Consider the following 27,721-nt stretch of genomic DNA (forward strand, 5'->3'; position numbering starts at 1 on the left):
AACAAACCAATGTATCTGGTTTACTTTAGGACTGTGTACATGATTCCATGTGAACTTAAATGTAAATCATTAAAAATCATTATTTTTAAGTGTTCTATTATTAAGTCTTTATTTTTTTTGTCACAGTGTCACAGCTGTTAATAGATGCAAGTTTATACAAATATCAGTCCTTTTTGAGTTGTATTGCGCATTGTAAATGCGCTCCTGCTGCTTATGGTTATGAGACTTGCCGAGACTAATATGACCACACAAACACACACACACACACACAAGCACTATACACTTAATATTGCCAAACAGCTGCTTGCTTGCACCACATGGGCTGGCCTGGTAGTGCTTTGGCCCCATGCTGTGAACTAAAAAGGACACGGGCCCAAGATCAAAAAAACGTCCCAGGGGAAAGCGAGCGCATGTGTGTGTGGGGGTGTGTGTGTGTGTCTTCTATGTGTATGCAAATATATCTGGGTGTGGGCCGTGCACCCCAGCTGTCTTGTTTTTCATAACAGACACACACTACACCCTCGAGAGTTCAAGGCTGGGTGTAAGTTAATTCTGGGAAATTCTTTTTGTTCCACTGTTTGATGGACTTCATCATTTAAAGTGAGGGTTTCTGATAAGAGCATCAGACAAATGCTTTAGATGTGTATGTAAATATTACTATTATTTGGTCAGCTTTGTTAATGTTAGGAGTGATTCCAAACTTTAAAACAGTACTTTGGCCCCTCAAGCACCATCACTCCAGGTGTGACACAAGATAAAGAGCAGTTTGAGTGGAGGAGAAACCTCTAGACTTGAATCAGATATAAATGATATGTTACCTCACGGTATGGCTAGGAACGCATACGCCTGTATTAGTTCTGAGGTCTTGTCTCATTAGTGAAGTTGAACACTATTCAAGAAATGTTTTGTATTTTTGGCATTACTACCCATAGTGGACAGTGCATGATAATCACATCCAGATTCAAAACAGGAGGCCCCAAACACACATCCTGCAGATTCCTTGGGACATAGCAAATGTCTTGGGACACAGTATCAGTTCCTGTTCTATGATTTTGACATGCTGCTATATATCAGCTCCGCAAATGCCAGATGGGCTACTGAACGTTTCAGTTGAGCTCACCCATGGCCACACCCCATTACACAGTTGCCTCAAGCACATGTTTGGAGCAAGTGACACCAGGCATGATGGCACTTGTCATGAATGTGACATAAAGCAATGTTGAATCAGTGGTTTCATTCTTGTAAATGCAAATGCATACACTTTTTTTTTTTTCTTAATGCAAATGAAACTATTAAACATAGTCAGCCAAGGCATTATTGGTGCCTGATGTTTGCTCCATTCATTCTGTTTTAAACCTAAAACTAATATTAGAATGTTGGGGGCATGTTTATATCTCTAACTCTCCTCTGGCATTAGGCATGCTACAAATAGGTTCATGTTTACCTGCTCCAGATTCACCATGTTGGTTCACAGTTGCATAGAATAGCCAAACCAAGTGTAGATTTGTAGATTTAAAACGGAGACAAGACCTTTTTAGGATTATTTTTACGTTTTACCAGATAGGCCTTCTTTTTCGTATTGTAGTGGTCATTCTGTGGCAAGGTTAGTATTAGTATCAGTTAGTAAGCAAAAGAGATTAAAATTGGGACTGTTAGGGTTAGCTATTATCCCAGCACCTCGTTAGTGCTTGATCACTGTTCTGACTTGCAAATAAACCCCCCCCAAAAAAATATGTGGTGGTTCCTCAAATCTGCTCTTTCCCACAAATTGGAGCAGTCTGCCATTAGCTTTTCCGCCTCACATCTATATTCTTCCAAAATAGCCTTTATGTTTAGGTGCAAACAGCTTTTTCTAGTAGCTTATATGACTGTTTTTTGTTGTGTTCTACTCAACTATTCATTTAACCCTTGTGTGGTGTTCATATTTTTGTTACTCGTTTACTTTGTTACTTGTATTTAATTCAGCAAAATTAAGCAATTTTACATAAAAATGCTTTACACATGCTTGCTTCACTCAAATTGCAAGCAATATAAACAGTTTACATGGTTAATATTTGCCCTTTACCTTTCTAATGTTACATTTCTTTCAAAAAGTGCTACTCCTTTTTTTTATTAGTTTTTTTAATAAAATGTAAAAGAAAATGAATTAAACTCAAGATATGAGTAGAAAATTTGTTTAGTTTCAAATTTACAAATGAAGCAATGTTTATTAGCCCTTGGCCAAACATACTGTATGTAATATAAATGTGTGTGGGGGGGGGGGGGGTGTACAGTGTGTGTTTATCGAAAATGTGTTTTGATATATGTTTTTCACAAAAAATAAGCCAATGCCAATGAGTTTGAGTTATAAAAAATATTTTTTTTTAGTATCATTTGAAGAAAAATGAAAACGGGACCCACAGACCCGAACACCACACAAGGGTTAAATGACATACAGTATGTGTAAATGCATATGCATGCACATGTTTTAGAAACTCTAGCATGTTCAATTAATGAAGAGATGGAACTCCTCAGCAGTTCTTTGTCAGAGCTTGGGGAAAATAAAACGCACCGGTAATGCTGAGTCAGGCCCCACCAAACACACTCCTGTAACAGAAAAAGGCAAAGGGGATTTTGGGAAAACAAGACAACCACATACATACCACAGAAAGAATGGCTGGGAGGGGTGGGAGGTTGTGGAGTACACCAGACTTGGGTGGGTCTTTTGCTCAAGTTTAACCAAACAGATGGGACCACCACCACCCACATTTATACACACAGACAGATGATACACCCACATAGACATTTCAGCTGCACACCCTTCAGCAGAATTTAGGTCCAATTCTCATGAAAAATAACTTATACAAGACCCCTTTACATGGGCTTTAGTGTTGGATGATATACTTTCTGTAGCAGGAACATTTTTATACAGCTGCTCTCTGTCTTCATCTCATCATATGAGTGTTCTTTAGCTTCTGCTCTTCTGGGGGTGATTATGATGTGATGGCTATGCATACAAACACACACACACACACACACACACACACTCAGTCACTTGTACACAAAGCAAACTGTGTTGTGACATAAGGAGTGCAAAATGTTTAAGTGCTGTTTTAGACAGGAGCTGCCTTGTTATCTCTCTCTCTCTCTCTCTCTCTCTTCTCTTTCTGTCTTTTTACTTTCCTTTTTTCTCTCATCCCTCTTTCTGTCGTATCTTATCCCATCTTACACGCTCATTGCACTGACAGTCCATTTCTCTTCCCCCACATTTTTCTAGCTCTCTTTCTTCCTCTTCTTTTTTGAACTCTCTCTTTCTCTCTGTCTCTCTATTTCGTGACATAAGTGCCCACTGGAGAGCAGAGTTGAATTGAGAATGTGCCAAATGCTCATGTCTGTTAAAGACTCTGGTGCTGAGATGCCTTATGACATGCATTCAATTGGCAATGACTCTGACTGCTCGTAGGCTGCTTGTCTTTTTACTGATGTGTTGTGAGTGTGTGCCTTGGGGGTGTACAGTCACCAGTGATAATGATCTACCACTGAAAAACACCCAGTGGAAATCATACTGTTTAAAATTGGACTCATTTTGATAAATATGGATGAATATCATCATCAAGAAGGCATGTTTACATAATAATTTCAACAGTAAGTAGTAGTGCAGGTCATTATTTAATGTTTCTTTTATTTTAGTTATTACCAGACAATATAGATCAAAAGCAGTGTATCTAATGAAACATTTGGGTAACTTGCAATTTTTTTTACGGACAGACTGTGCAAAAGCACAAACGTAGCTTGTCTTAGCTAATACCTGTATAGAAGTTCTGTCAATAGAGGAATAGTTTTTTTTCTGGAGAATTAACTGTTGAAGTATTTCTCTTTAATGATGGTCCTTCATCCAAAACATTTGGGATGATATAGGGAGTTGGGATTGATGAGGTGAGAGGTGCTTATCCAACGTCCTTACTACCTTACTACTGCTCTTGTCACTGAATGCAATCAAATCCTCACAGCACTGCTTAAAATCTACTATAAAACCTCCCCAGGATAGTAGAGACAGATACTGTAACAAAAGCTGCATAAACTTTTTATTACTGTCTGATGCCTGAATTCTTTTGTCCACATAGCGTATACAATTATAACTGGCACTTTTAACTAGCCAGTGCAATTACAATCTTTTACAATTGATGATTAGCAGCAGTTAGTTTGCACAGTAGTCCCTGTAGTTACTGAATAATACACCTTAGTGTTTACTTAACCTTGGGAGTGTTAAATGGTTAACTAACGTGTCCCTTTGTTGTCCTTTTGTCTTGCTAGTATTAGTTGTACAGCTCTGGATAAAAAAATAAGAGACCACTTCAGTTTCTGAATCAGTTTCTTTGATTTTGCTATCTATAGGCATTTATATAGGCATTGCTATCTATAGGCATAGTGTTTAAATACAATTAATGCTGTTGTTTTATTCTATAAACTACGGACAACATTTCGCCCAAATTCTAAATAAAAATATTGTCAAAATATCAATAAAGAAAGAGTCAAGGAATCAATATTTGGTGAAAACCCTGGTTTTTAATCACAGTTTTCATGCATCTTGGCATGTTCTCCTCCTCCAGTCTTATACACTGTTTTTGGGTAATTTTATGTCACTCACTGTGCAAAAATCCAAGCAGTTCAGCTTGTTTTGATGGCTTGTGATCATCCATATTACTCTTGATTATATTCCAGAGTTTCAATTGGGTAAAATCAAAGAAGCTCATTATTTTTAAGTGATCTCATTTTTTTCCCAGAGCTGTATAGATATTCTTCGCTTGTGTCACAAACCCATTATGTTTGAGTCCAGACCTCAAATGTTTGAATGTGTTTGAGATTACTTTAAATGGATCCTTATCTGCTTCTTATAATCCAATACTAAACTTTGGAAATGTGGGGAAAATTGCATGATATCAAAGCTGTGTTCTGTAAAAAAAAATGAGGGGATGGCTCAGACTTTTCCATGCTATGTATATTAAAGATATACAAAATGACCACAAGTGGCGTTATTGTGTAAGCGCGGCAAGCTCAACCCCATTTGATGTATGAGTGTGTTGAAGTTCTCAAAACTAATGCTATGTGTATTTTTTGCGGCAGGTTGATGAGCTGTATGAGGGGTTCTGCATTCAGAGGAGGCTGCAAGAAGGAGCCAGCAAGATGAAGCAAGCCTTCACTGCCTCACCATCAACGAAGGGCACAAGAGACAGCCTGGCTGAGGTCAACCGTCGCTATAAAGAATATACAGAGGTGTTAAATCTCGCTTTTTTTTGTACCCTCAAACCAACACAGCTGCTTAAAAGATGCTGATTCTTGGGCCTTATGGTTTCTGTGATGTGGATAACATGGACAGAATTGCAAATCTGAATCATAAAAAGTGATTTAAGATGAGGGAAAGAGGGAAGTGCATAGGTATAGGATTAAAAAGGTTGTGTTTCTTCTAAAAACTGACTTCTTGTTTGTTCTGTATTTTGAGTAAACTAATCGGTTTTCCAATTAAATATATATTTAATAAGGAATATTATTGTACCTTATTGCATAAGGTGTTTTATACATTAATGTGTTGCTGAAAACATGCAATCATGCAATTGTTCATTACAAATGTATGGCAGTAATTTTTAAAAGGTTTTCTTCACAGTAATGTCTGCCCTCTTGTGGAGAAACTGATAAACTAACCCACATAGATGTTTAGGTGCATGGATGTGCATTTTACTACAACTGTATAGACATCTTTAGTTATGTTACTAATGGACACATATGAATTTCTATAGACAACTTTAGCTGATGGCAACATATTTCCTTAACGGAAACATTGTAGAGAGAGAAACAAAAAAAAAATCTGAATGAAAAATGATAAAACAAATTTGGGAAAAATACAGGAATCTTTTAGCATAGTGGAGTAAGCTAGATAGAAGCTATTCTTTAAACAAAATTCAGTTAGCATACTCTGGCAGCACTGGTGCTAGCACAGCAGTAGCTAATCTGTCTCATGCGTATTTTCTTTCAGAACATGAGCACTTTCGAATGGGAGCTGGAAAACCTGTTGGGGGAATTTCATATCAAAATGAAAGGTAAAACTGCTTTATTTTCCCAAGGGCTATAATAGAGTGAGATACTGGTTAATAAATAATTGTTTGTTCTAATCACGTTCTCCTCCAACAGGTTTGGCTGGCTTTGCTAGGCTTTGTCCAGGCGATCAGTATGAGGTAAGTTAAAGGTATTAAATTTAAAACAGCTCCAATGCTGATAATACCAGCGCTTTCATACATTGAGTCCATTCTGTCATTCTGGCATATAAATGCATTCCCCCTTTCCCAATTACACCGTACTCATAGTAAATGCCTGTGAATCTGCTAAGTACATCAAGTACATCCATAATGACTGTTCCCTTAGCAACACTCTGCGCACTAATCCTGCATCCTGCAGCCCACTGAAACAGCTTTTATAAGCCTATATAAAACCCAAATCACTCTTGTGTGGTTGTGTTGAATGTGCTTTCTCTCTAATTGTTGTGCAGCATTGATTGAGTGGGCACATGAGGCTGCTCATGCCTTTTTCACCTCGTCATCCTTCTCTCCTCGTCTTTTATTTTAATGTGATTCTGTTCTCTCCATCCTTTTAGATTTTCATGAGGTACGGTCGGCAGCGGTGGAAGCTGAAAGGGAAGATCGAGGCTAACTCCAGGCAGAGTTGGGATGGAGAGGAGATGATCTTCATGCCGCTTATCACAGATCTCATCTCAATTAAGGTGCAGAAATACCAATATATATATATATACATGCACTATATGTCCAAATGTTTGTGGACACAGCTTCTGTAATCACTGTAGGGAAGTGTTGCGAATAGAATAGGACTCTCTGAAGCAGATAAACATGATAATGCTAGGTTTGGGCTAGAGGGGTATGAAGCCCCCCCTCAGCATCAGTTTTCTGGAATGATGCTACTCCATCAAATGTTTTGGGATCAGTTAAGGAGTTAGGGATAAGGTGGGATGGGGGATTATCAGACATCCTGACCTCACAAGATCCTCACAGCAATGCTCACAATCTAGTAAAAAACCTTCCCTGGAAAACAGTTACTCCAACAGAAGCAGTGCTGACTGCTGACAAATTGATTTTACCAAATTGAAAAGCTCTGGAATATAAGAGGAATATCAAGAGGAAGATAGATGATCACAAGCTATCAAACCAAGCTAAACTGCTTAAATTTCTGCACCAGGAGTGGCATAAAGTTATCCCAAAGCAGTGTGTAAGACTGGTGGAAGGAAACATGCGAAGATGCATAAAAAACTAAGAATAAAAACCAGTGTTATTCCACCAGATATTGTTTTCTGAACTCTTAAAACTTTATGAATATGAACTTGTTTTCTTTGCATTATTTGAGGTCTGAAAGCTCTGCATCTTTTTTGTTATTTCAGCCTTTTTTCATTTTCTGCAAATAAATGCTCTAAATGACAATATTTTTATTTTGAATTTCGAAGAAATGTTATCTGTAGTTTATAGAATAAAACAACAATGTTCATTTTACTCAAACATAAACCTATAAATAGCAGAATCAGGGAAATTGATTCAGAAACTGAAGTGATCTCTTTTTTTTCCAGAGCTCTAGATCACGTAATTCTGAACTTAAAAGATAAAACTTGTCCTGCCCACACAGCTCCTAAAAATTAATCATATTTGTGTAACATTCAATTAAATGAGTAACGAATTTGCGTAATCAGCAATCTCGTCATGTAAATGTGGCTTAATTTTAGCTATTTGAAGTAGTAATGAATGTGGAGGTGTCTTACTATTTCTATTACTTTTACAGTATTTTTACATTACTTGGTCAAATCGTGATCAAATGTCCATATGTTTACATTATAAAAAAGACAATGGTTCAAATGCACGTTTCCTATACACACTTGAATTTCTGAAAGTTTACTATTTTTTGCACCAAACATGTTTAGGCTGATCCACTACATTTGCATACCTTTCGGTAAACTTTCTCCTTCTTTAACAGCTGTGAATCATTTGGCGTTCAACCAAGACTGCAGCATAACTAACATGCCCTGACTACAGCATTAACCCTCTGTTCCACTTTTCTCTGTTCCCTCAGGTGACTGAGCTGAAGGGGCTTGCCACTCATGTCCTGGTGGGCAGTGTTATCTGTGAGACAAAGGACCTGTTTACTGCTATGCCTCAGGTTGTGGCTGTGGATGTCAATGACCTGGGCACCATCAAACTGAACCTGGAGGTGACCTGGTTGTAAGTAGCACTGTGTTCTTCTTTGAGACCTTGTGAGCCAGTAGGACAGCACTTCAGATCACATACACTTGACACATGACAAATTGTGCCCCCTGCTGGGGACCTGTGTGACCTGCTGTGATACTGTGACTGAATTTAAATTTTAGAGTTTGAATTGTCTTATTGAATAACCATCTGTCTCCTTTCCCCTGTAGTCCATTTGATGTGGAGGATCTTACCCTGTCCTCTGGTAATGTGAGCAAAGCTACGGCCCTGCAGAGGCGAGTATCTGTGTACAGTCAGGGCACCCCGGAAACGCCCACTTTCCAGGACACGTCCTTCTTTGTGAGTATTTATCATGTTCAGTCTACTATTATTTATTACAAATATATATCATAGAAGGTCTTGCAGCAGTCCATTTTACTGATAAAGTATTACGGATCCCTCCCTAATGTCTCACCTACCCTGATTCACCCCTAATGTTAATAGGAATGCACTGAATCAAACATTTTTGGCTGAAACCGAACTAAATTAAACATTTGGTTGAACACCACTAATTGAATGAAACTGGCAGAAAAATCTATTACAAAACTACAAGTTGAAGATATTTATTGAACCCGTGAACCTCTTTGCTGGCTCTTGCTCAGGCAGGCACTGTACTATATACATAGCAGCACTCTAATACAGAGTAGATTAGGATAAACTAGTTATTCTTCGGTATAAATTATTTATTTACACCAATATCACATTTTTTGCCAAATATTTAGTGCATCCCTTAATGTTACCATGTTGTCTGCTGCATCTTTACATGCATCACTGTGAATTGTGCACCCAGTTTGTGTTGCTATTTCTAACTGCCTTGACCTGGTCCTTTGTGCCAACGTCCCCCTGCCCCTACCATGTGCATGTATCTGCTACGCGGGCACAGACGTGGCAGCCTCAGCTTCGGCAGGGCCACCGCTTGTCTTTCCTGCACACGCTCAGGGACACTCTGTTAGAGAAGCTCAGACGCAGTCGCTCGTTTGGCGATCTGGCTGTGCTGCGGCCACGCCCCAGATCCAGTCTTGAAGTCTATGTGAGTGAGGTTGTGGTGTGCTTAGCGCCTTTAGATGTCTGCTGTGTGTGTGGTGTTCTTCTGTTCTTCCAAATCTGCTGTATCACAACTTTCCCAGCATTTCTGTCATGCCTGCATTGTTTCTTGTTAAATTTTCAATCATCAGCAGTATTACTCACCTTATGCTTCCTCCTATTGTTTCAGCTGTGATTAAGTGTGTAGAGAAATACACTATTTAGATAGCAGAAAATTAGGACTGGGTGATATTTCTTAATATCGGTTGATCAGTATAATTCCAGTTTCGATACGATATTGGCTTGAATTTACTAAACTGATTACAACACCCTGTTATGAACATCAGTCAGTGACAGGTGCTATAAATAGTGTATATCTCTCACTACTTTTGGCAAATTTTGCTCTGAACTTATTCTGATTAAAGCAATTATATAAACACAGACACAGCAGCCCACACTGGAAGTGTTGGAGTGGTTTAGCCGTAATGCTAACAGCTGGCTTCAGCAGGCTTTCAGAGTGTTAGCTGCTATGCTGTTTTTCTGAGCTGGATTACTCAGTGATAGCTGATAACAGACAATTGCTGCTGTACTGGTAATATAGGGTATGTTCTGCTGTTTGCTGTTAAATATTAATACATTTTCTGATGCAATATATTTTGATTCAAATTATTTTCCAGCCCTACACAGGCTGGTGGGAGATGATTGTGTATCAATAAAGAAACATCAAGATCTTAAGAGTCTCCTAGGTTATCAAAAAATAATTAAAACATGTTAATAGCTCATTTATTGCTCATCTTTTTATCTCCAGTCCACTCTGCCTGATGACGTTTTTGAGAATGGTGGCTGTGGGGTGGCCGAGTGCAAGCGGCTCTCCTTCACTTTCTCTGACACCTCCACCTCCAGCCCTGGCCCTGGTCAGTCAAACCCTGAGATCACAGTCACCCCCCCTGAGACAGACCCTCAACTACAGCTCCCTCCTACAGAACATCAGCCGGCAGAGGAAGAAGGAGGCGAGGAGGAGGAGGAGAGCGGCAGTGTGAGCGCAAGCCTGGCCAGTGCTAGTGAAGCAGACTCTGAGCGGGACTGGGAGGGCCAGGGGACTGGCTGTGGCTCTCTGTCCTCTGAGGGCCAGCTGTCTGCCGTTGGGCCTGAGGACGTGGTGTTCCTGGAGCACGGAGGACCTGATGAAGCCTCAGAGCTGAAGCCGGTGGAGCTGGATGGGGAAGAGGGCAGTCTGACCAGGCAGCTGGTCAGGAGGCTGACCTCATCTGAAATCTTACCCGAGGCTGGGGCTCTGAGCTGGGCAGGAGAGGGCAGCAGAGCTTTTCTCGAGAGCAGCCTGGAGGAGGCCATCCAGAGCCTGCTGCTGAGGCTAGAGAGCCTTGGCCAGCGCTGCAGGGAGCTGCAGGACCTCGAGCAGGAAGTGATGAAATTAGAGGACCTGCTGAAGGTGAGATATCAATATGCCTGTTGTTTTTGTTTGTATATTTAGATAGATCATGGATTACAAACTTTAATCAACCCAGAAGTTAAATGCCCCACTGTCCGTAGCCAACTGACTAATTTTGAACTAGTGGTGCTAGCGATTATGACCTAAAAAAAAATCTTTGAATTGTTCACAAAAAATCTTATTTTTGTTTATTATTTTTCGCCCTACTAAAATTCCAACTACAGATGACAAAGAAATGGTTCAAAACTAGATTTACCTGTTAAAAAAATGGTGTTTAGTGTTCAATGATTCTTTGGTTTAAATGATTCAAAATATTGTTTACGAGCCCATGCGTTCATATCACACGCTGAGCTTGTGTACACACAGCCGTGGAGTTACTCACACTGACGGACACTGGATTTACTTCAGAACACTGGGTTTGTGACTAAAAATTGAGATGCACTAAACGAGTCACAGAAGAAACTTTGAAGGAAATATTATTATTGTTTTCCACAATTAATCACGGATCCTCACTAGAGAGTGATGAAGCTGCATATATGCTTTAACCCACCGGGTGTTTGAGTCAAAAGTGCTGGAACAGTGCAGAAGCTTTTTTCAGTACGAACTCAGTCTTTGGTCTGAGCGGAATGTTTAAGAAAATACGCACGCATTTGTCTGTGGGAGGCGTTGGTAACCAAGGTAAGATGAATAAATACATCAGAAATGTAAAGTGTTTTTGGATATTTTAGAATCAATAGATAAAATGTCTGTATGTAAAATCACGATTACTCCATTTTGAAAATCGTTTTAAAACTGTAATTTGAATGAACTGAATTAATCGTGAAATTCGCCCAGCACTATTTTCAACTGGCATAAATTTAACAATTAAGAAAAACATACAAACTATTTAACATTGAAACAAACAGTATTTTTATATGCTACTTTACGTTACGAGAAGCAGCATTTGATGGATCAAAATCAAAGCAGTGAGAAAGTCGAGAGAGAAATTCGTCTGAGAGCATCATGTATCTGTGTTAGGCTGTAGTCACAGGAATGAAACGTTACTGTATTTTTTCAGTGCCGAGGGCCTGCTCACAGGAGCCGCTCGTCCAGCCTTAGCCTGACAGTGGAGAGTGCCCTGGAGAGCTTTGACTTCCTCAACACCTCTGATTTTGATGATGAGGACACTGGGGATGACAACGCCGCTGTCACACGCTCTGTGTTCTTTGATATGGAGGCGGAAAGGATTGGGTAAGTGCTCAGCATCACTGCCATGATTAGGCCACACATTGTGGGAGAGACACAGATTTCAAATAGGGTAATGCAGTAAGTAAGTAAAAATATTTCACAAAATGTATGTTATGTAAGGTATATAAAATCAAACACTTGCCATGCAGTCTGTCTTTACAAACATTAGTGAAAGAATGTAATATTTTTTGCAATCAACTGTGGATGATACTAATAAAAAATGGAAGTGTTAAGAACTAAAGCAATAGACAAGGCAAAATCTTGTGAAGTTACAGAGTGAGGTCACAGAGTGCTGAGGAGCATAGTGCAGAAAAGCCATTGATTCAACAACTGCAGAGTTTTAAATCTGCAAATGTGGACCATATTACTTCATAATAATGTCTATTGTTTTAGAATGGGATTTTACAGATCCTTCTATTGGTGTAATGTGTAGGTGACCCAAATATTTGGGCCGTATGTTTGGCAACCCATATGAAGCCATCATGTAAGACTTTTCTATATGTAGCATACATGCTATGCTGTAGTGCCCTCTTGTGGTGAGAATTATATTTTGCATGTTTTACAGGCCTGGACAGCACCCAGAGGCCAGAGGGCACCTGAGTGAAGCCCTAACGGAGGACACAGGAGTGGGCAACAGTGTGGCTGGCAGCCCTCTGCCACTCACCACAGGGAACGAGAACCTGGATGTTGCCATCGTTATTCACCTGCAGTACTGCAACCACCTCATTCAGGTGCTGGCAGTAAAATATATAAACATACTCATAGCATCTCAATGTGAACTTGAATGCACTTCAGTGCTGTTTTTTATGGTTCTTGTTTCATACCCTCACATGCTACACTACACACTTCTCAACCAAACTAATCATTGTGTGTTTCTAGTCAAAACACTTAGGTTAAGATTTGTGTACATGATAAACATAAATGTCTCAAGTTTGTTGACATAAAACACTAATGTTTCTACTGTCTGTGTATGCGTGGTTTCAGCTGTTGACCTCAGGAGGAAGCCCATGGCAGCACAAGGATCATCTGAACAAGCTCTCAACACAAATCCTCCTTCTGGAGGAGCTCACCGAGAACAGCATAGAGCGGCTGGGCAGCATCAGCTCCGCAGCAGATGGTGAGTGTGTTGTAACATGCTGTATGTGAAATACTCCGCATCAGGGGGTCCCTATGCTCCAGTCCTTCCAAAATGTTAGATGAACAGTTTTAGAACATTGTCATGGTGCTGCTAATTATTATAAAAATGTTATAGTAGGGCTGTGCGATTAATCACATGAGTTTTTGAGACACTTAAAATACTTTCATTTTCCCAAAATTCGTCAGTGCGCTTTATAATCCAGTGTGTCTTATTTATGAATTTTAACAGTCAGGTTGTAAAGGAGCAGTAAAGCCTCTCCACTGAAGTACAGCGTTATACAGGAGTTGTATAGGCTGAAGTAGTATTAGCTGCTAACTGCTATTTCCCCGTTCAGGGGTGAGTATGATCACCTGTAGCCTGCTGCTAACCCCCACTAGCACAGCTGAAGCAGTATTAGCATTAGCTGCTAACTGCGCTAAGTGCTAGTTCTTTCGTTTTACTGTGTTAAAACAAGCTAGGTGGGACAAACCGCTAAGTAATATCACTCTGGCTTACCGGAACACTTAGGGTTTCTCAGTGTAGTGCTGTCTCTAGCAGATAGTTGCTAATGCGCTAAAGCCTTAGTGCTGAGGAAATTCGGGAATCTAAACTTACTGTAAATAAATGGAAGCGCTTTACTCACTCAAATAAACAGTTTTCAGGAGAGAAATATGTGTATATTAACATGCAGCGCTTGTTTAATTTTAAAAGACAGTGTTTTTTTATTTCAGTTTTGTTTACTTAACTTATGAGAGTAGCCAGAAAATAGACGTTCATTGATGGTGTGCCTTGTAGTCCAAAAAATACAGTAACTGGTAATGCCTTAAATAACAGAAAGCTCAAACTGCAATACCAACATGTAGCACCAGTGGGAGCTCTTCATACTGCTTATTGTGATCATGTGACATACCGAGACTGGAGGCAGAGCGAGGTTGAGAGGGATAGAAGTCCACAGGGAAGACACACCGTTACTGTTCTACTTCTTATCCTGAGAAAAATAAGTACAGCCAATGGAAGATCCCAAAAATCCTTCATAAAGCTTTAGGAACTTTAGAATCTTAATTTATCACATTTAATTTCGATATCAGCATTTCCAAAGGCATCCAACAACATGTCACGTTTTTGTGAATATCGTGAATCCTAGTATATGGAATGCTAATATAGAACTGTTATAGTATAGAACTGTTTTCTGGTTTGAAACAGAATCTGAGCAGCTTAACTGAGCACTGTTGACATGTTTTAGTAAGATTTTGAGTACATAGCGATCCAGGGCACAATAGCACAAGACAGGTGGCATGCTGGGCAGATAGAGCTGCATTGTTACTGTATTGTAAAAGGGTAGATAACTGTGTGATTAAATGTGTTTTAATGGGAATTTTTAGTGTGTGAGACACTCACTGGCTTTTCTTAAATACCTGCAGTGTTAGGTAAGTGAGGGTTCCAGTCTCTCACACATTAGCTGTAAGATTCACATACATAGATCTAATCTCAGCCAAACCGTTTTTTTCTTCACTTGTTTTTGACAAAAGTAAGCACATCTACCATTGCTCTGAACTGCCTGTGGTCTACTGCACAACCATGTGGCAGAGAAGTGCTACAGCTTTAGTGACAACAAGGACATAAATGTGCTATGTTGAGGGTGAGGCAGGCTAAAATAAAACATTTTAAAAACAACATTTTCCTAAATGTATATGTCAACATCTATTTCATGGCTATATAGATAAGTGCAGTGGCATGCCAAAAGTCATAGGACAAAAACAAGTCTTCTGACTTTTGCCACATCTTATGGAAACTAAGGAACACTGCACTATGTTTGTGGGGCCTCCTGCACTGAGGATGTATGTGGATGTATTTGAAATATTAAAATCAGAAGCACATTTTCTATTATTATGTACAGTAAATATAAGTTACCATACTATAACTACTACCGTACTATATGGCACACTTTAAATCCTTTAATTTTCCCAAAAATAGTAAGTTTGTCTTATAATCTGATGCGCCTTATGTACGAATTTTACCAGTCAGGTTGTAAAGAGCACTAAAGCCACACTGCTGAAGTGCAGCGTTATACAGGAGTTTCAGTTTAGTTTTTGAGCACTCAAGACTCAAGACTAGAGCAGTATTAGCATTAGCCGATACTGTAGTCCGCGCATTTACCGTGTTAAAACAAGCTACATGGGACAAACTGCTAGTTAATATTGCCCTGTCTTACCGGAACAATCAGGGTTCCTCAGTGTAGCACTGTCATTAGCCTCTAACCTTTTTAAATAATTACAGTTTTGTTTATTTAGCTTTGCTTAACTTAATTTACCCCACCACCACCATTCAGTGACGAGACCTGCTGAATTAGACGGAAAACATGTCGACACCCCTGTTCCTTACTAGTGTCGCATAATGCCACTCAAACCAGTGCGCCTTATGTATGAAAAAGACCAGAAAATAGACGTTCATTAATGCAATTAAAATTGTTTTCTGTTTGTTGCAAATGAGGTGTAATAATGTTAAAACTCCTGGTGTGTGTATTTGTGTGCTTAGTACTACCTGGACTGGCGGAGCGACCGTCGCTGTTGGCACTGTGGTCTGAGTGCAGTGGTTCTGCTGGCCTTTTCCACACTACACTAGACCGAGTGCTCAAACACATGCATCACAGCTTTACTGCACCACTGCAGGAGACGCACCCACACAGTGCAGACTCAGGTACACACCCAGCAAAAAGGATGAGTCTATAAAACAGATCACTAAGCTAGCTTGCTTTGGGATAGTGATGGAGACCATTTGTATTACAGCAATCTTATTTGATCTTTAATATAAGCCCTGTTTTGCGTGTATGTTTGCAGTAATCAGGCTGGTAGTAAGTGAGATGGTGGACAGAAGTGACCTGGCCTCCTGCCCTTGCCCCTCCCCCTCCTCTTTGGCCCAGGATGTGCTGACAGTGTTTCAGTTCCACAGCTACGCCACCCAGCACAACGTCACAGACATGGAACAACACCTTCTGAATCTGGCCAGAGAGGGTATGACTGACACAAAAACACACACACATACGGGAAAGACTAATAATAACCATTATTGCAATGAAATGTAAGTGAAGGGCAGCTAATATGTTAAAATAAAAAATAATAATTATAAGACAAAATTACACACTGAATAAAACTGGACTGTTGGATTTGGAGCATAAAAACAAATTATTATAACTGCCCCTGTCCATACCCTTCCTCCTATATATTACACATTATAAACATTTCAAGTAAAAAAAGAATTGTCATTTAGAATACTGGTAACTGTGACCCCTCATAGTAAACAGATAACAGATTTGACATACACATGCATAAAGATGAGCTTCATTCAGAAAACATAAAAGGTTTGCACCATGTGTGAGTGCTGATTGGTTGATTGTTGTGTGTTGTGTTCTGTGCAGCTGTGTTTGCAGAGCGTCTGACTTACGGTGATTCAGAGCGCTCTGTAGAGGAGCTGCAAGAGATATCAATCACCTGCCTTCAGCCCCGCCCACAAACCCTGCGCGCCCTGGGCGGCCTGCTGACGTCTGATGACCCTGAGCTCTGCAAGGCCGCCTCTGCCTTCCTTTCTAATGCTGCCTCACATCCACCTTTCAGATCAAAGGTCAGTGTGATTGATCACTCTCACTTTTTTTGAAAGTGTGGAATACTGATCTAATCAGTAGATTAAATCAGTCTGTTGTGTTTGTTCTTTATTTTCTTATCTGAAGCTCTATTTGGATGGGATTAGTTTTATCTGTGGAGGGAATAAGTATGGAGTATTATATTACTACAGGATGTCAGTTAAATATATGACTGATTACTCTGTGCAGAGTTAGAAATCTCTTCATAAATGACTAATATGGATGTGGCTACTCACTTTCCTCACTGCTACCGCCTTCAAAACACGTGATGAAATGTATTTTATGATAATAAAGATATTTTGTGTGTGTGTGTGTACAGGCAGTGGATTGCTACACTCAGGCCTTATCAGAAGCGGGGGTGCACACACAGAGAGCTGCTTGTGCTGCTCTGAGCTGCCTGCAGGTCAGTATGATGGAGGCACTGATGTAATCACTGTAGTTAAGTTAGCTGTTCAGTCTCAGTAATGTGATTATACTGGGGACAGTAAGGTATCACACTGATTCTGTGTGTCTCTGTCTCTCAGGCTGTGGAGAGCATTAATGCGATCGTGTCACTGTGTGACTCGGCCGACGAAGAGCTCCGCCATGTTGCCATAGAAACTCTGCTCACATTTGGTAAGTTAAGCAATGTCTGGTTGTTTAGTAATGATTGCGAGATTTAATTAAAATCATTAAAAAAAAACAGAATTTAATCCAATAGGTTTTTATGAAGACTGTTTCAGAGTTTCAAAATGTTTGCCGATATTGGGAATGAAAAAAGGAAATTTACAGTGAAATTTAAAAATATGATATTTGATATTTAAAATATGAAAAATATGAAATGTGATTTTTTTTTTTTTTTTTTTTAAACTTATGATGATAAATAAAAAAAATGAGAGCCTGGTAAGTGGTCAGTGTCCATGTAAAGTACATTTGTGAATCCTGATATCATTGTGAAATGCAATAAATTAGTTTAAACTGCATAAAGGTTTTTGGCACTAATATTTCCCGGATTAAGGTCAATTTATACTCCAGCGGTTCGAACCTACCCTGTAGCTTACACATATCCAGCGAGAGTGCGGTACACAGTGGAGCGCTTTTATACCTTTGAGTGCGTATATCAGTGGCTCTGCGTTGCTCTGCAGTTTAAACCACGAAGGTGGAAATGTGTGGGCAGGAACATGAGGCCCAACAAACCAATCACAGATGCCTCTGTCTGCATTGACCAACGCATAATTACATTTCCAGGGAGGTGCGTGTCAAGCTATGGTGTAGGCTATGGCATAGAGTACGCAGCTACGCATAGGCTAATGTGTAGGTTCGACGCAGAAGTATAAATTAGCCTTAAGAAGTCATTTGGTGTGTGCGTTTACTGTGGATTCTACCTGTTTTTAAACTGTTTCTTGCATTTGACTGTGTCTCACATTTGTGATTGTCTCTGTGTGTGCAGGTGAGGACGGTCGACTGGCATACGAGCAGTTGGACACAGTGCCCAGAGAGATGGTGCGACTCGGAACGCGCCGAGGCAACGCTGTTACCACGGCCTTCTGAGAGGAGCTGGATAACCCTGGAGGATACCCAGCTTTACTCCTTTAATCTGTGGCCCAATGCCAGTCCAGGCATTTCTGATCTTAAATCTGAGAGCGTGCCACACTGAGCACTTTACAGCTTCTCAAATCAGCTGCTCCACAGCAGGGCTCCTCCTCGCACCGAGACTTCTGAAGCCATTTCCCTCTGTACAGATGGGTTACAGCAGTACACTTATCACTTTTATGGTCATGAGCATTCATATCTGTATTGATCTTACAGTAATAACAATCTTTGTTACTATCGTTTAATTATTTGTTAATATTAGTCGATGTTCCTGAATTTTGCACTTATCAGAGGCATGTAAATAGAGCACATGATTATCTGTGTATTGTGTGGCATACCCTATCTGAACTACCTGAGCTACCTGAGAGCTGTCTGGCTTCCTGTTCGGTTTCAGGAATACTGAGGGACAGGTTTAATTTAACCCTCCTAGTTACTGTGTGTAAGAAAGAAAATGTGTGTGTGTGTGTGTGTGTGTGTATGAGTGATGTAAGTTAACACTTACTGTTAGGATAACTGGACACGGTTTAAGTGGATCATTTTAAGAACAGACACCAGGAGCACAGATCTGTTCATCGCATTAAGTTCTTTTATTGATGGACCAGTGAGCAAAAAGGTTGATTGATCGATCGATCGATTTATTGTTTGAGTGACCGCCAGCCTGCTTGCCTTTAACCTATCGAGGGTTAGTATTGCCTTGTCTGGAACAATGCGCAGTGTGAAGCACAAGAAGCATGAAGGCCTGCCCGAGGAGATATTCTTCAGATGTTATTCCAGAGATATATATAGTAGAAATACTATGGGGAGTTTGAAACCTCAGTCACTCAAGGACAGACCTGGACCGTGCTGCGGGTTTGCTGAACGTATGTGTGTGAGCGTGTGTGTATGTATATATATATATGTTAAACTGCACTTTTTTTGCTATATGGAGTAAGAGAAGTGTTAATGGATTTACTGTGAATTTTTTGGTGTTTAACTTCAATGAAGACTGGAAGTACAGTGCTCTGTGATCCAACTAGCTTCTGTGCCTATCGTAACTGTACTACTGAGTCACATTTATCATTTCCTGTGGCGACTGATTTCTCATGACTTAATTTATTTTATACTTGTTTTAGTTGTTCGTCGTTTTCTTTTTAAACACACAAAATGGATTGTAACTGCAATACATATACTACTAAACAAGCTAATTTTATTTATGTGAACGTTTAATACAGTACTCCAGTACTTACTGAGATTACAGTGATTACTGAGATACTCCCTCAGCCACACACATAAATATTGCTCATAATTAATGTTTAATGTATATTTGTATGCTTTTTTGTTTGTTTGTTTTTGTCAGTTTTGAAAGGTGTTCTCCCGAATATTTAAGGCCATGTTCACATGTATCTGGATATTTTTAAAAAACTATTTTAAAAACGTTTTTTTTTTCTTTTATTTAACTTACTGTCCAAACTAAAAAAGAAGCTTCAAGAGATTTAAGAAAACTCAGTTTTCATGTTCCACTTTATTCCCTATATAGTGAACTACATGAGTCATAAAGCAAATAACTACCTTTGTCAACCTATGAATACATGTAAATACTGTTCTTACCAATATAAAAAATATTATAGATTTTATATAGATTTAAAATCTGTCATTCTGTGACTTACAAAGTACAATATATAGAGAGCACCATGTCATTTGGAATTAAACCAGTTTTTTCCCTCCTTCTTCATGGTGTGTTGATATCACTCTTTTATAAGATATTATAGAGTTAAGAGTGAGTGAGGGAGCGGAATCTAATTTTAATAATATCTGAACACATGTGAACTGGGCCTAACATACCTCAGTACCTGTAACTTTAATTGCAATATAATAGGAATCCCCTTCCCTTTTACTGTTTTTACAATTGAAGATATTTTAATCACTCAGTGTACACGTATATGGTTGTGTAAACAAGGAATTAGTTTTTTTGTAACTGCTAAAAGAATTACACCAAAGGAAAAAGCAGGAAAGCCAGAAAAGTCACTGAAGAAACACATTTCACAAAGAATGTACTGAGAGAACACGGATATTCCCTGTAACAAAATAATCAAGCACAACTGAACTATTTCTCTTTTTATGATTCCTATAATAATCTGTTAAACTGTCATAAGAAACTGCACAAATTTTCTAAAGCCATAACTGATGTAAAACCAGTTCAAGCCTGAAGTCTGAATTGTTTTTTTTTAACCTGAATCAGTATATATTGATCTATAAATGAGGCCTTTAGTCCATTAGTCATATTACCAGTTTGCCAGTTTGAAGTTCTTGTTGGTTCTGTGAATTATTATTCTCATTATCACAGTGTTTCTGTGCTTGAGCGTCACTCTTCAAGGGAATTGTTTTCTTTGTACATATAGTACATAAGTACATATTAATTAAGATGATTAAGTGTAATGATGCACATTGATATGCTTTATTCAAGTCCAAGGTAACGCAAAAACGTTCACTTTTTTACTTTTTTTGTTGTTTGTTTTTCTTTTTTCCACTTAAAGCTTCTGAAACCCTGGTAAATATTATAGTATTAATGTCTGTCCTGATTTTTTTTTTTTTTATGACCAATGTTGAGGGCTTGTCCTATTCTACAGCGTTTTAGTCTATAACCACTTGGTTTGAACAAAAGCAGAAACTTTGCTGTCATGTCTGTTCCATAGCAATTTCTCGATTTGATTTTCATCTGTTGAGTTTACAGTATTTCCTCTGTCTATTGAAAGTGGCAATAAAGTTTATTTTTGCAGAATTATCAGGGCAAAATTGCTGTGTTGTAATCTTTTATCATCAGTCTGTAGTGGGGTGCTATGGTCCTAAAATGATATCATGATATTTACATTTATGGCTGTTATTCAGAGCAAATTACAAGTATTCCTATTACAGAGGTGGGCTAATGTAGTGTTAGGAGTCTTGCCCAAGAAGTCTAAGGGGGCTTTTCCACTGGCATAGTGCCAGTGCTGGTGCCAAGTCTCTGAACAGTTCTGTGTTTTACCACTGCAAAATCACAGGTTCACAGACAGAAAAGTCAGTGCTATATTGGCCCCAAAATCTTGTGCGAACCTGTGATGCGGGGCTATTAAGTATATATATATATATATATATATATATATATATATATATATATATATATATATATATATATATATATATATATATATATAGGCTCAAATCATCCCCCGAAATCTGTTTCCGTTGTGTGGTACACTACCACATCCACATACGTAGTGAAGGACACCTTAAAAGCAATGGAAACACAGGCCAATCCTTAAAACGTTTACAGCAAACGGCAGCAGAACTTTGTTGGTGGAAAAGTATTATTGGCGGAGTGTAGCATAGTCACCAAGACTATGTCACCAAGGATTTGAACCCCTTCATACTTTTGCATAAAATATATATATATATATATATATATATATATATATATTCTTTGTAATATTACAAAACACAACTGCAACACAAATGTTGCAATCGTTTTTAATCTGAATACAACTTTAAGATATAGTATAATGAAAATAAAAAAATAATGATACTGTTAACAGGGCAGGGGCATACCGATCTAATCCAAAATCTGTGGATCAAGTGTATATTCCAAACAGTGAGAGTAAAAAGTATAATCCATTAAGATCTATTCGACTAAACTACCACAAAACTTAACCCTAAAACCATAGTCCAAATGCCAGTATTCTAAGCTTCACAGGAAATATTCGTTTTCCAGTTTGAACGTTATTTAAATGGACATGTTAACCAAAGCACAGACAAACCTATTAATAGATTTAAGAGACATAAATCTATGGCATAAAATAGATTGGTAGACAAATCTAGGATCAGTAGTTTTGGACATGACTCAATGACGTTCCACCACTACCTCAGACAAAAGGTGACTGAACATTGACAAAACCATAGACATACTAGTATAAACTCATTCTTGATTTTCCTCATTCTTCTGAAATGAAGTCATAGAACATGGAGCTAAAATATCCAGCCCTGTTCTTTCAGCTGCACCCATCATTGTTCCTGTTAATTAAGTCCAAAAGGAAGGCAGAATCAGGACCCTCAGTGAGGAGAAAAAAAAAAAAACATTCTGAAGAGGTCACGAATAAAGGATTAGTGCATTTACAACCACTTGTTTGTAGCAAAACATTCTGTACTATGATAAATTGGTTTATAGCATCCTAACCACAAAGCTCCACAGTACCCTCATGCTAACAGGTTTTAAATAATCAGTAAAATACTGCAACTGCATGTTTAAAGGTAGCCTTAAATTTAGGGTTTAAATCAGATTAGCAAACTTTAAGTGTGTAATTGAATTAATAAATGTCTTTATTTACTGTATTATAAAAAAAAGGGACCAAGAAACAAGTCCTGCTCAAATCAGGAAGACTCAGGACCAATCTTGCAGCACTGAGGCAAAGAACTACTCCTGATCCTTTCCCCATTGTGTTTAGATTGATTCATAGCACACTAATTTACCATTACGAACAGAACTTTATTTTAAAGGTTTAGTCAAGTCTTCAACACTTCAGTAATTGTCACAAGACTCAGCACTTATAAAAATATGGCATTTATTCATGTACATGCGCAAGTTTTACATATGTACAGAATGACTCACATCTACAAAAGCCATAAAAAAACAGTCAATTTCAACTTATTTACAGTGACTTAAATAAAAACCAAGTCTAAAACTAGTCATTGCACTTAGCTTGTCCAGTAGAAAAAGGCAGTCAATCTGTTCAGTTTTAGGACAGTAAACATTTCAGCACCAACAATGCACAAAAATTCAAGTCCAAAAAAAAACCCATTAACACTTGAAACTAAAATCACTTTGACTCTTCAGCATCTGAGGCAGCGTCATCTTCTGCTTCTGGTGTGGGCTCTTCACTCTCCACATCCTCAAAGTCTTCATCCTCAGAATCGTTTACATTGTCCTCATCATCCAATTCACTCTGGTCTTCCGCAGTCTCCTCCTGCTCTTCACTCTGGTCTTCTGCGTCCTCCTGCTCCTCATTGTCGTCATCTTCTACTACTGTATCAAAGGCCATCTCTCGAAGCTCCTCCAAGTTATCTGGGCTTTTACCAGTCAACCTCTGCAAAAAGAGGAGCTTTAGTTACTTCAAAATAAAACTGATATTATTAAAGAAGAGAACTAAGTGCTTACCTCAATCATGTCAGCCATGTGTTGGACATGCTGTGCCAGCTCCTGAAGTTCATCATTTTCACTTTTCAACTGAGCAATCTGCTCATCTTTGGTTTCTATCTCCTTGTGCAGCTAGAGGGGGAAAAATAAATTGTTAAAGCTTCTGAAAATTAGAAAACTGTTTGCTTTGCCATGAGCTAGTAGAATTTGTGTGCAAATTTAATAGAACAATGAGCACTCACCTTTTCATTCTCTTGGAGAACATTAAACAGTGCTTTCCGCCTCTCCTCTGCCATCTCCTTCCAATAGGCAGATGAAGGAGTTTCTAAAAGAAAAAGCCTCATGTTTAGAGCAAGCACAATGCTTCAAAATATATAAATAAAAATAAAGTCATGCCAGAACTCGCTTTCTCAAAGTAAGTAAAATAGAGTGCTACACAGACAAGCCTTCATGTTCCATTCCTGAAAATTTATTTGGCTATGATAGTTCTAGCACAGCATAATGTTTAAGTTGCTCATGGTTCAAGCCATAACTTAAATACTTCTCATTTCAAATACCATGTGCCAAGACTAGGGTCAACACTTTAGAACACTAAAATTTAGAATCAAAATACCATCTGCCTCAGCACTGCCATTATAAAGCTACTTGGGAAATACTCTAGTGAAATACAATCTGTGCAGATTCTTTTGTAGATGTAACAGCACATGATGTTACTAACACCGTTCAAAATCATAGGAAAACTGAGGTATATCTCATCCAAATTAGAAACGCTGACAGACTTGGTGGGTTAACTACAAAACCAGGTATTTAATTGCATGCGGAAGTTACCTTTGACCATCAGCTCAAAGGCTTCCTGTGAGATTCCATCAGGCAGGTTTTCATTTTCTGGATCTGTGATTTTTACTGCCACTTCAGCTTTAGCCCTCTTTGATCCCTTAACTTGGTCCACACTCCACAGCTTCCTCTTAGGAACAGCCTTCCCAGTCTAAAGGCAATTAGAATAAATTAACATACTGTGATCTTAATCAATTTAATCAATCAATTGCTTAAATATTATAACTGCAGGTATTTTACCTCTGTTGTCCTTCCTAAGCCCTTATTAACTGTAGATGGCTGAAGGACCTGTAGTGTTCTCCTCCCAGATGAAGCACCTGAAGTCTGTGCTGTGAAAAACTTCTGTAAGATCAAACAAACATTTGTTCATATAAAAATAGGCCAAGGTTTGGTTGCAGCAGTTGAAACCACATGGGCATTAAAAACAAAACAGGGAAAAGCCTGAACTGCCAAACTGCACTGCCCTCCCTGTGTACAATAACAAACTGCATTCACCTGACTCATTGTTCTCCGCTTACACTCTAGTTAAACTGTCATTATAAGACAGAAATGAGCGCCGTAGCCAAACAGCCCTGTATGCCGGTAAGCCTAGAAAGCGTGGGAAAGGGGCAGGCCAGTCATGAACTGCGTGGAGCAAACGCCTCGAATTCCCACAGGCAGTGATTGGTCCTTCTGAATCATTATCTTACTGCAAGATTCTTGAACAAATAATTACTGTGGGAACTTGCTCCAAAAAGCTCATTATGACCAACTACAAGTTAGGAGTTGGTTAATGTTTCCACCCACAAACAATACAGTGGCAGTCTAAGCCATGGTTAGAACACCAGTGCACAGTGTACCAAGGTGCTCCAGCATTGACAATGATTCATTAAACTTGAGAGCAGAATTTCAAGTCACAAACTAAGTCAGTTTAATAAAAAAAAAATAATAATAATAATAATAATAATAATAATAATAATAATAATAAAAGCAAAGCTTGTCCTTCATTTTTACAGGGCATTCATTATAAATAAGTTTAAAAATAAGACCAAAATTTGAGCCCTTTAAACTTTTTTTTTTACCATCAAACTCTGAGGCAAACAAAGAATCATTTAAACTCATTTAGTGGCTGATCACAAATCACACTCTTACCTTTATATTCTCCTGGGGGTTCTCGCCTTGCTTCATTTTTCTCACAGAATTCATAGCTTCAATTGAAGGTTGCCTGCAGACAAGGTTCAATAAAAGGTTCAATCAAAGTTTAAATATCCTAACATGAGGTGCATATGACAGTTAAACACTTTCAATAAGGATCAATTTTCCTAACACCAATACAAAACTAAATACATAGAACACAGTACCAGTACCAACAAGGAGCCTACAAATATATTGTTAAACATTCAGCTGCAGGTTAACACATGGGCTCCACATACTGAACCCACCTGCCCTAGGTGGAACACACTATTGTCCTGGCAGAGTGGAGATTAATTGTAAAGTAATTTATAATAAAAAAAAAAAAAAAAAAAAAAAAAAAAAAGGAAACAGCAAGTGGCACTTCTCATTTTATACTCATTACACACTGCCTACCTCACAATAAAATGAATACAAGGGACAACCACTTTACCCGCTACTGCTGATTAACTTTAGCCAGGTCTAAAATTTTTCTATAGCCAGTTATTTACCCATATATAGTTTTATTTACTTCTGTAAATTAATACAGCATACAGCAGTGTATGAAATTCCCTCTGGAATTTATTCCTCTATGATAAACTACTGTAGCCCACTTATTTTAAACGTTAAACACAGCTTAAAACGAGAGCAGCTCCACGTTTGAACACAGTAATGGACAAGTAACGACACAGGCTGATTAAATTGTATTTTGTATGATGGCTACTAGCCCACGGCAGTGTTATATACCGGTGTTCTGTCAAGTTATGCTGTGCATCGAGACGTGCTTCTTAAAAGGAACTACGCATGCCCTGACCCACACTTATTTTTTTTATATTATATAGTACAATAAAATAAGAAAATATATATAAATTTTATATAAATGATATAAAGTTTTCAAAAACAGTTTGTAATGACTTCTTAATGCCATAACTTTACCATGACAGTGATTCATGCTATCCAAAACACATAACTTGCATCTAGTGGTAACAGTTATATAGAATACAAAAGCAGCATATTGGAGCATGTTCCCAGTAGAAGTACCTAACGTTACTGGGAACATGCTCAAATATGCTGCTTTGGTATTTTTTACAGATAATTAAACAATAAGGTAGCACGGTACAGGTACTTTAGCTATAGAGTTGTAGATAAACGTGGCGCTTTGGCCACAATACGTTTTTTGTATTAGCCATACAAGCCATTTCATAACGTTTTGTGTTGGTATTTAAGCAAGAAATAGGCTTAACGTTAGTTATATAACCTAATTAATTAAATAATATTATTTACCATTCCCTGACAAGAAACCAGCTTGGTTAAAACAAACATTCTACAACTAGTAACGTTAATACACGCGAAAAATCTAATTAGCACAACAGCTAACAAACAAATACGCCGCACACACCAGCTGATACGCGCAAATTAACACACACAGAAAACTCTTCACTAGGTTTACTATAAATCAATAAAAAAAAATACATAAAGTAACCCAATCTAGCAAAAAAAAGGCCTTAAAAAAACCGTATCTCAAAACAAACAACCACTCTGAACGGAGTCACTGAGTGGCCAATTTGAGGGATTTTATCACTGGCTTACATTAAGTTACTAACATCAGCGTGTAAACATAGTTAAAAACGACCTTATTACTGTAGAATAATAACATATTGCGGTACTTACACAAGTAACTAGCTATACAGTGAAACTCCCCGTGTTGATTCTCCTTTGCTCGCTCCCGCGGTTCAGCGCTGTGATGATCCTAGAAGCGCGCCACGAGCTTAAGTACAGCCTTTGTACTCGACCACGTGACTCTTGGGTTTTGGCGCCACACAGAAATCTTACAGCGCCGCCCTCAGATCTACCAGAGTATGACCAACAACACAAACCACTAACAGCTGTATGTAAGTATGTATGTATGTATGTATTTGTGTTTATTTATTCAAAACAGTATTAACAAATTATAATGCAAATAAGAAGAACAGGCAAAGCCACACACACACATGCACACGCGTTGACAAAAAAGTTAAAGTAAAAAGGCACTAAAAACTAAAGTAAATACAGAAATACAGATTTCAGATTTTTTCTGCTGGTTTGGTTCATGTACGATGAGTTTACAGGAGTAAATGAGAGAAGTCACATAAAATGAATTAAATTGATAAAATAACAGGCTTTATCTCTCAATGATGACTGAGACAGCAGCATTTCTGAATATGTCTGTGCTCCTCAAACACACGGCTGTGAGATATCTGCCATTACTCACTACTGCCATGCCCTGTAAAACACAGTTTTCCTGGAACAGAAAGCT

The 27,721-nt window shown here is 38.5% G+C and overlaps 2 protein-coding genes across 5 annotated transcripts in view; one reads left to right on the top strand and one right to left on the bottom strand.

Annotated features, from left to right (window-relative positions):
- The window catches only part of ripor2 (RHO family interacting cell polarization regulator 2), a 109,454-nt gene extending 88,394 nt beyond the window's left edge, over window positions 1–21,060 (top strand). For all 4 annotated transcript variants that reach the window (XM_049475362.1, XM_007249301.4, XM_022683191.2 and 1 more), the window contains exons 7-22: window positions 5,104–5,253; window positions 6,011–6,074; window positions 6,166–6,209; window positions 6,626–6,751; window positions 8,101–8,249; window positions 8,444–8,573; window positions 10,105–10,746; window positions 11,804–11,976; window positions 12,539–12,704; window positions 12,958–13,090; window positions 15,626–15,787; window positions 15,928–16,101; window positions 16,506–16,708; window positions 17,047–17,130; window positions 17,252–17,342; window positions 18,157–21,060. In XM_049475362.1, coding sequence (XP_049331319.1) covers window positions 5,104–5,253; window positions 6,011–6,074; window positions 6,166–6,209; window positions 6,626–6,751; window positions 8,101–8,249; window positions 8,444–8,573; window positions 10,105–10,746; window positions 11,804–11,976; window positions 12,539–12,704; window positions 12,958–13,090; window positions 15,626–15,787; window positions 15,928–16,101; window positions 16,506–16,708; window positions 17,047–17,130; window positions 17,252–17,342; window positions 18,157–18,257 — 2,592 coding nt within the window. In that variant the 3' untranslated portion in view covers window positions 18,258–21,060. The remainder of the gene's footprint in view (window positions 1–5,103; window positions 5,254–6,010; window positions 6,075–6,165; window positions 6,210–6,625; window positions 6,752–8,100; window positions 8,250–8,443; window positions 8,574–10,104; window positions 10,747–11,803; window positions 11,977–12,538; window positions 12,705–12,957; window positions 13,091–15,625; window positions 15,788–15,927; window positions 16,102–16,505; window positions 16,709–17,046; window positions 17,131–17,251; window positions 17,343–18,156) is intronic.
- A 1,793-nt stretch (window positions 21,061–22,853) lies between these two features.
- Window positions 22,854–27,243, bottom strand: gmnn (geminin DNA replication inhibitor). The gene is made up of 7 exons (XM_007249302.4): window positions 27,097–27,243; window positions 25,408–25,480; window positions 24,517–24,618; window positions 24,271–24,427; window positions 23,685–23,767; window positions 23,464–23,574; window positions 22,854–23,392 (listed from the first exon to the last, which is right to left on the bottom strand). Exons 2-7 carry the CDS (start codon window positions 25,459–25,461, stop codon window positions 23,126–23,128), a joined length of 774 nt encoding a protein of 257 aa, XP_007249364.3. The 5' UTR covers window positions 25,462–25,480; window positions 27,097–27,243; the 3' UTR covers window positions 22,854–23,125.
- Window positions 27,244–27,721: the final 478 nt, after the last annotated feature.

This window comes from Astyanax mexicanus, chromosome 3 (genome assembly GCF_023375975.1).
Source record: "Astyanax mexicanus isolate ESR-SI-001 chromosome 3, AstMex3_surface, whole genome shotgun sequence".
Taxonomy (NCBI): Eukaryota; Metazoa; Chordata; class Actinopteri; order Characiformes; family Acestrorhamphidae; genus Astyanax; species Astyanax mexicanus.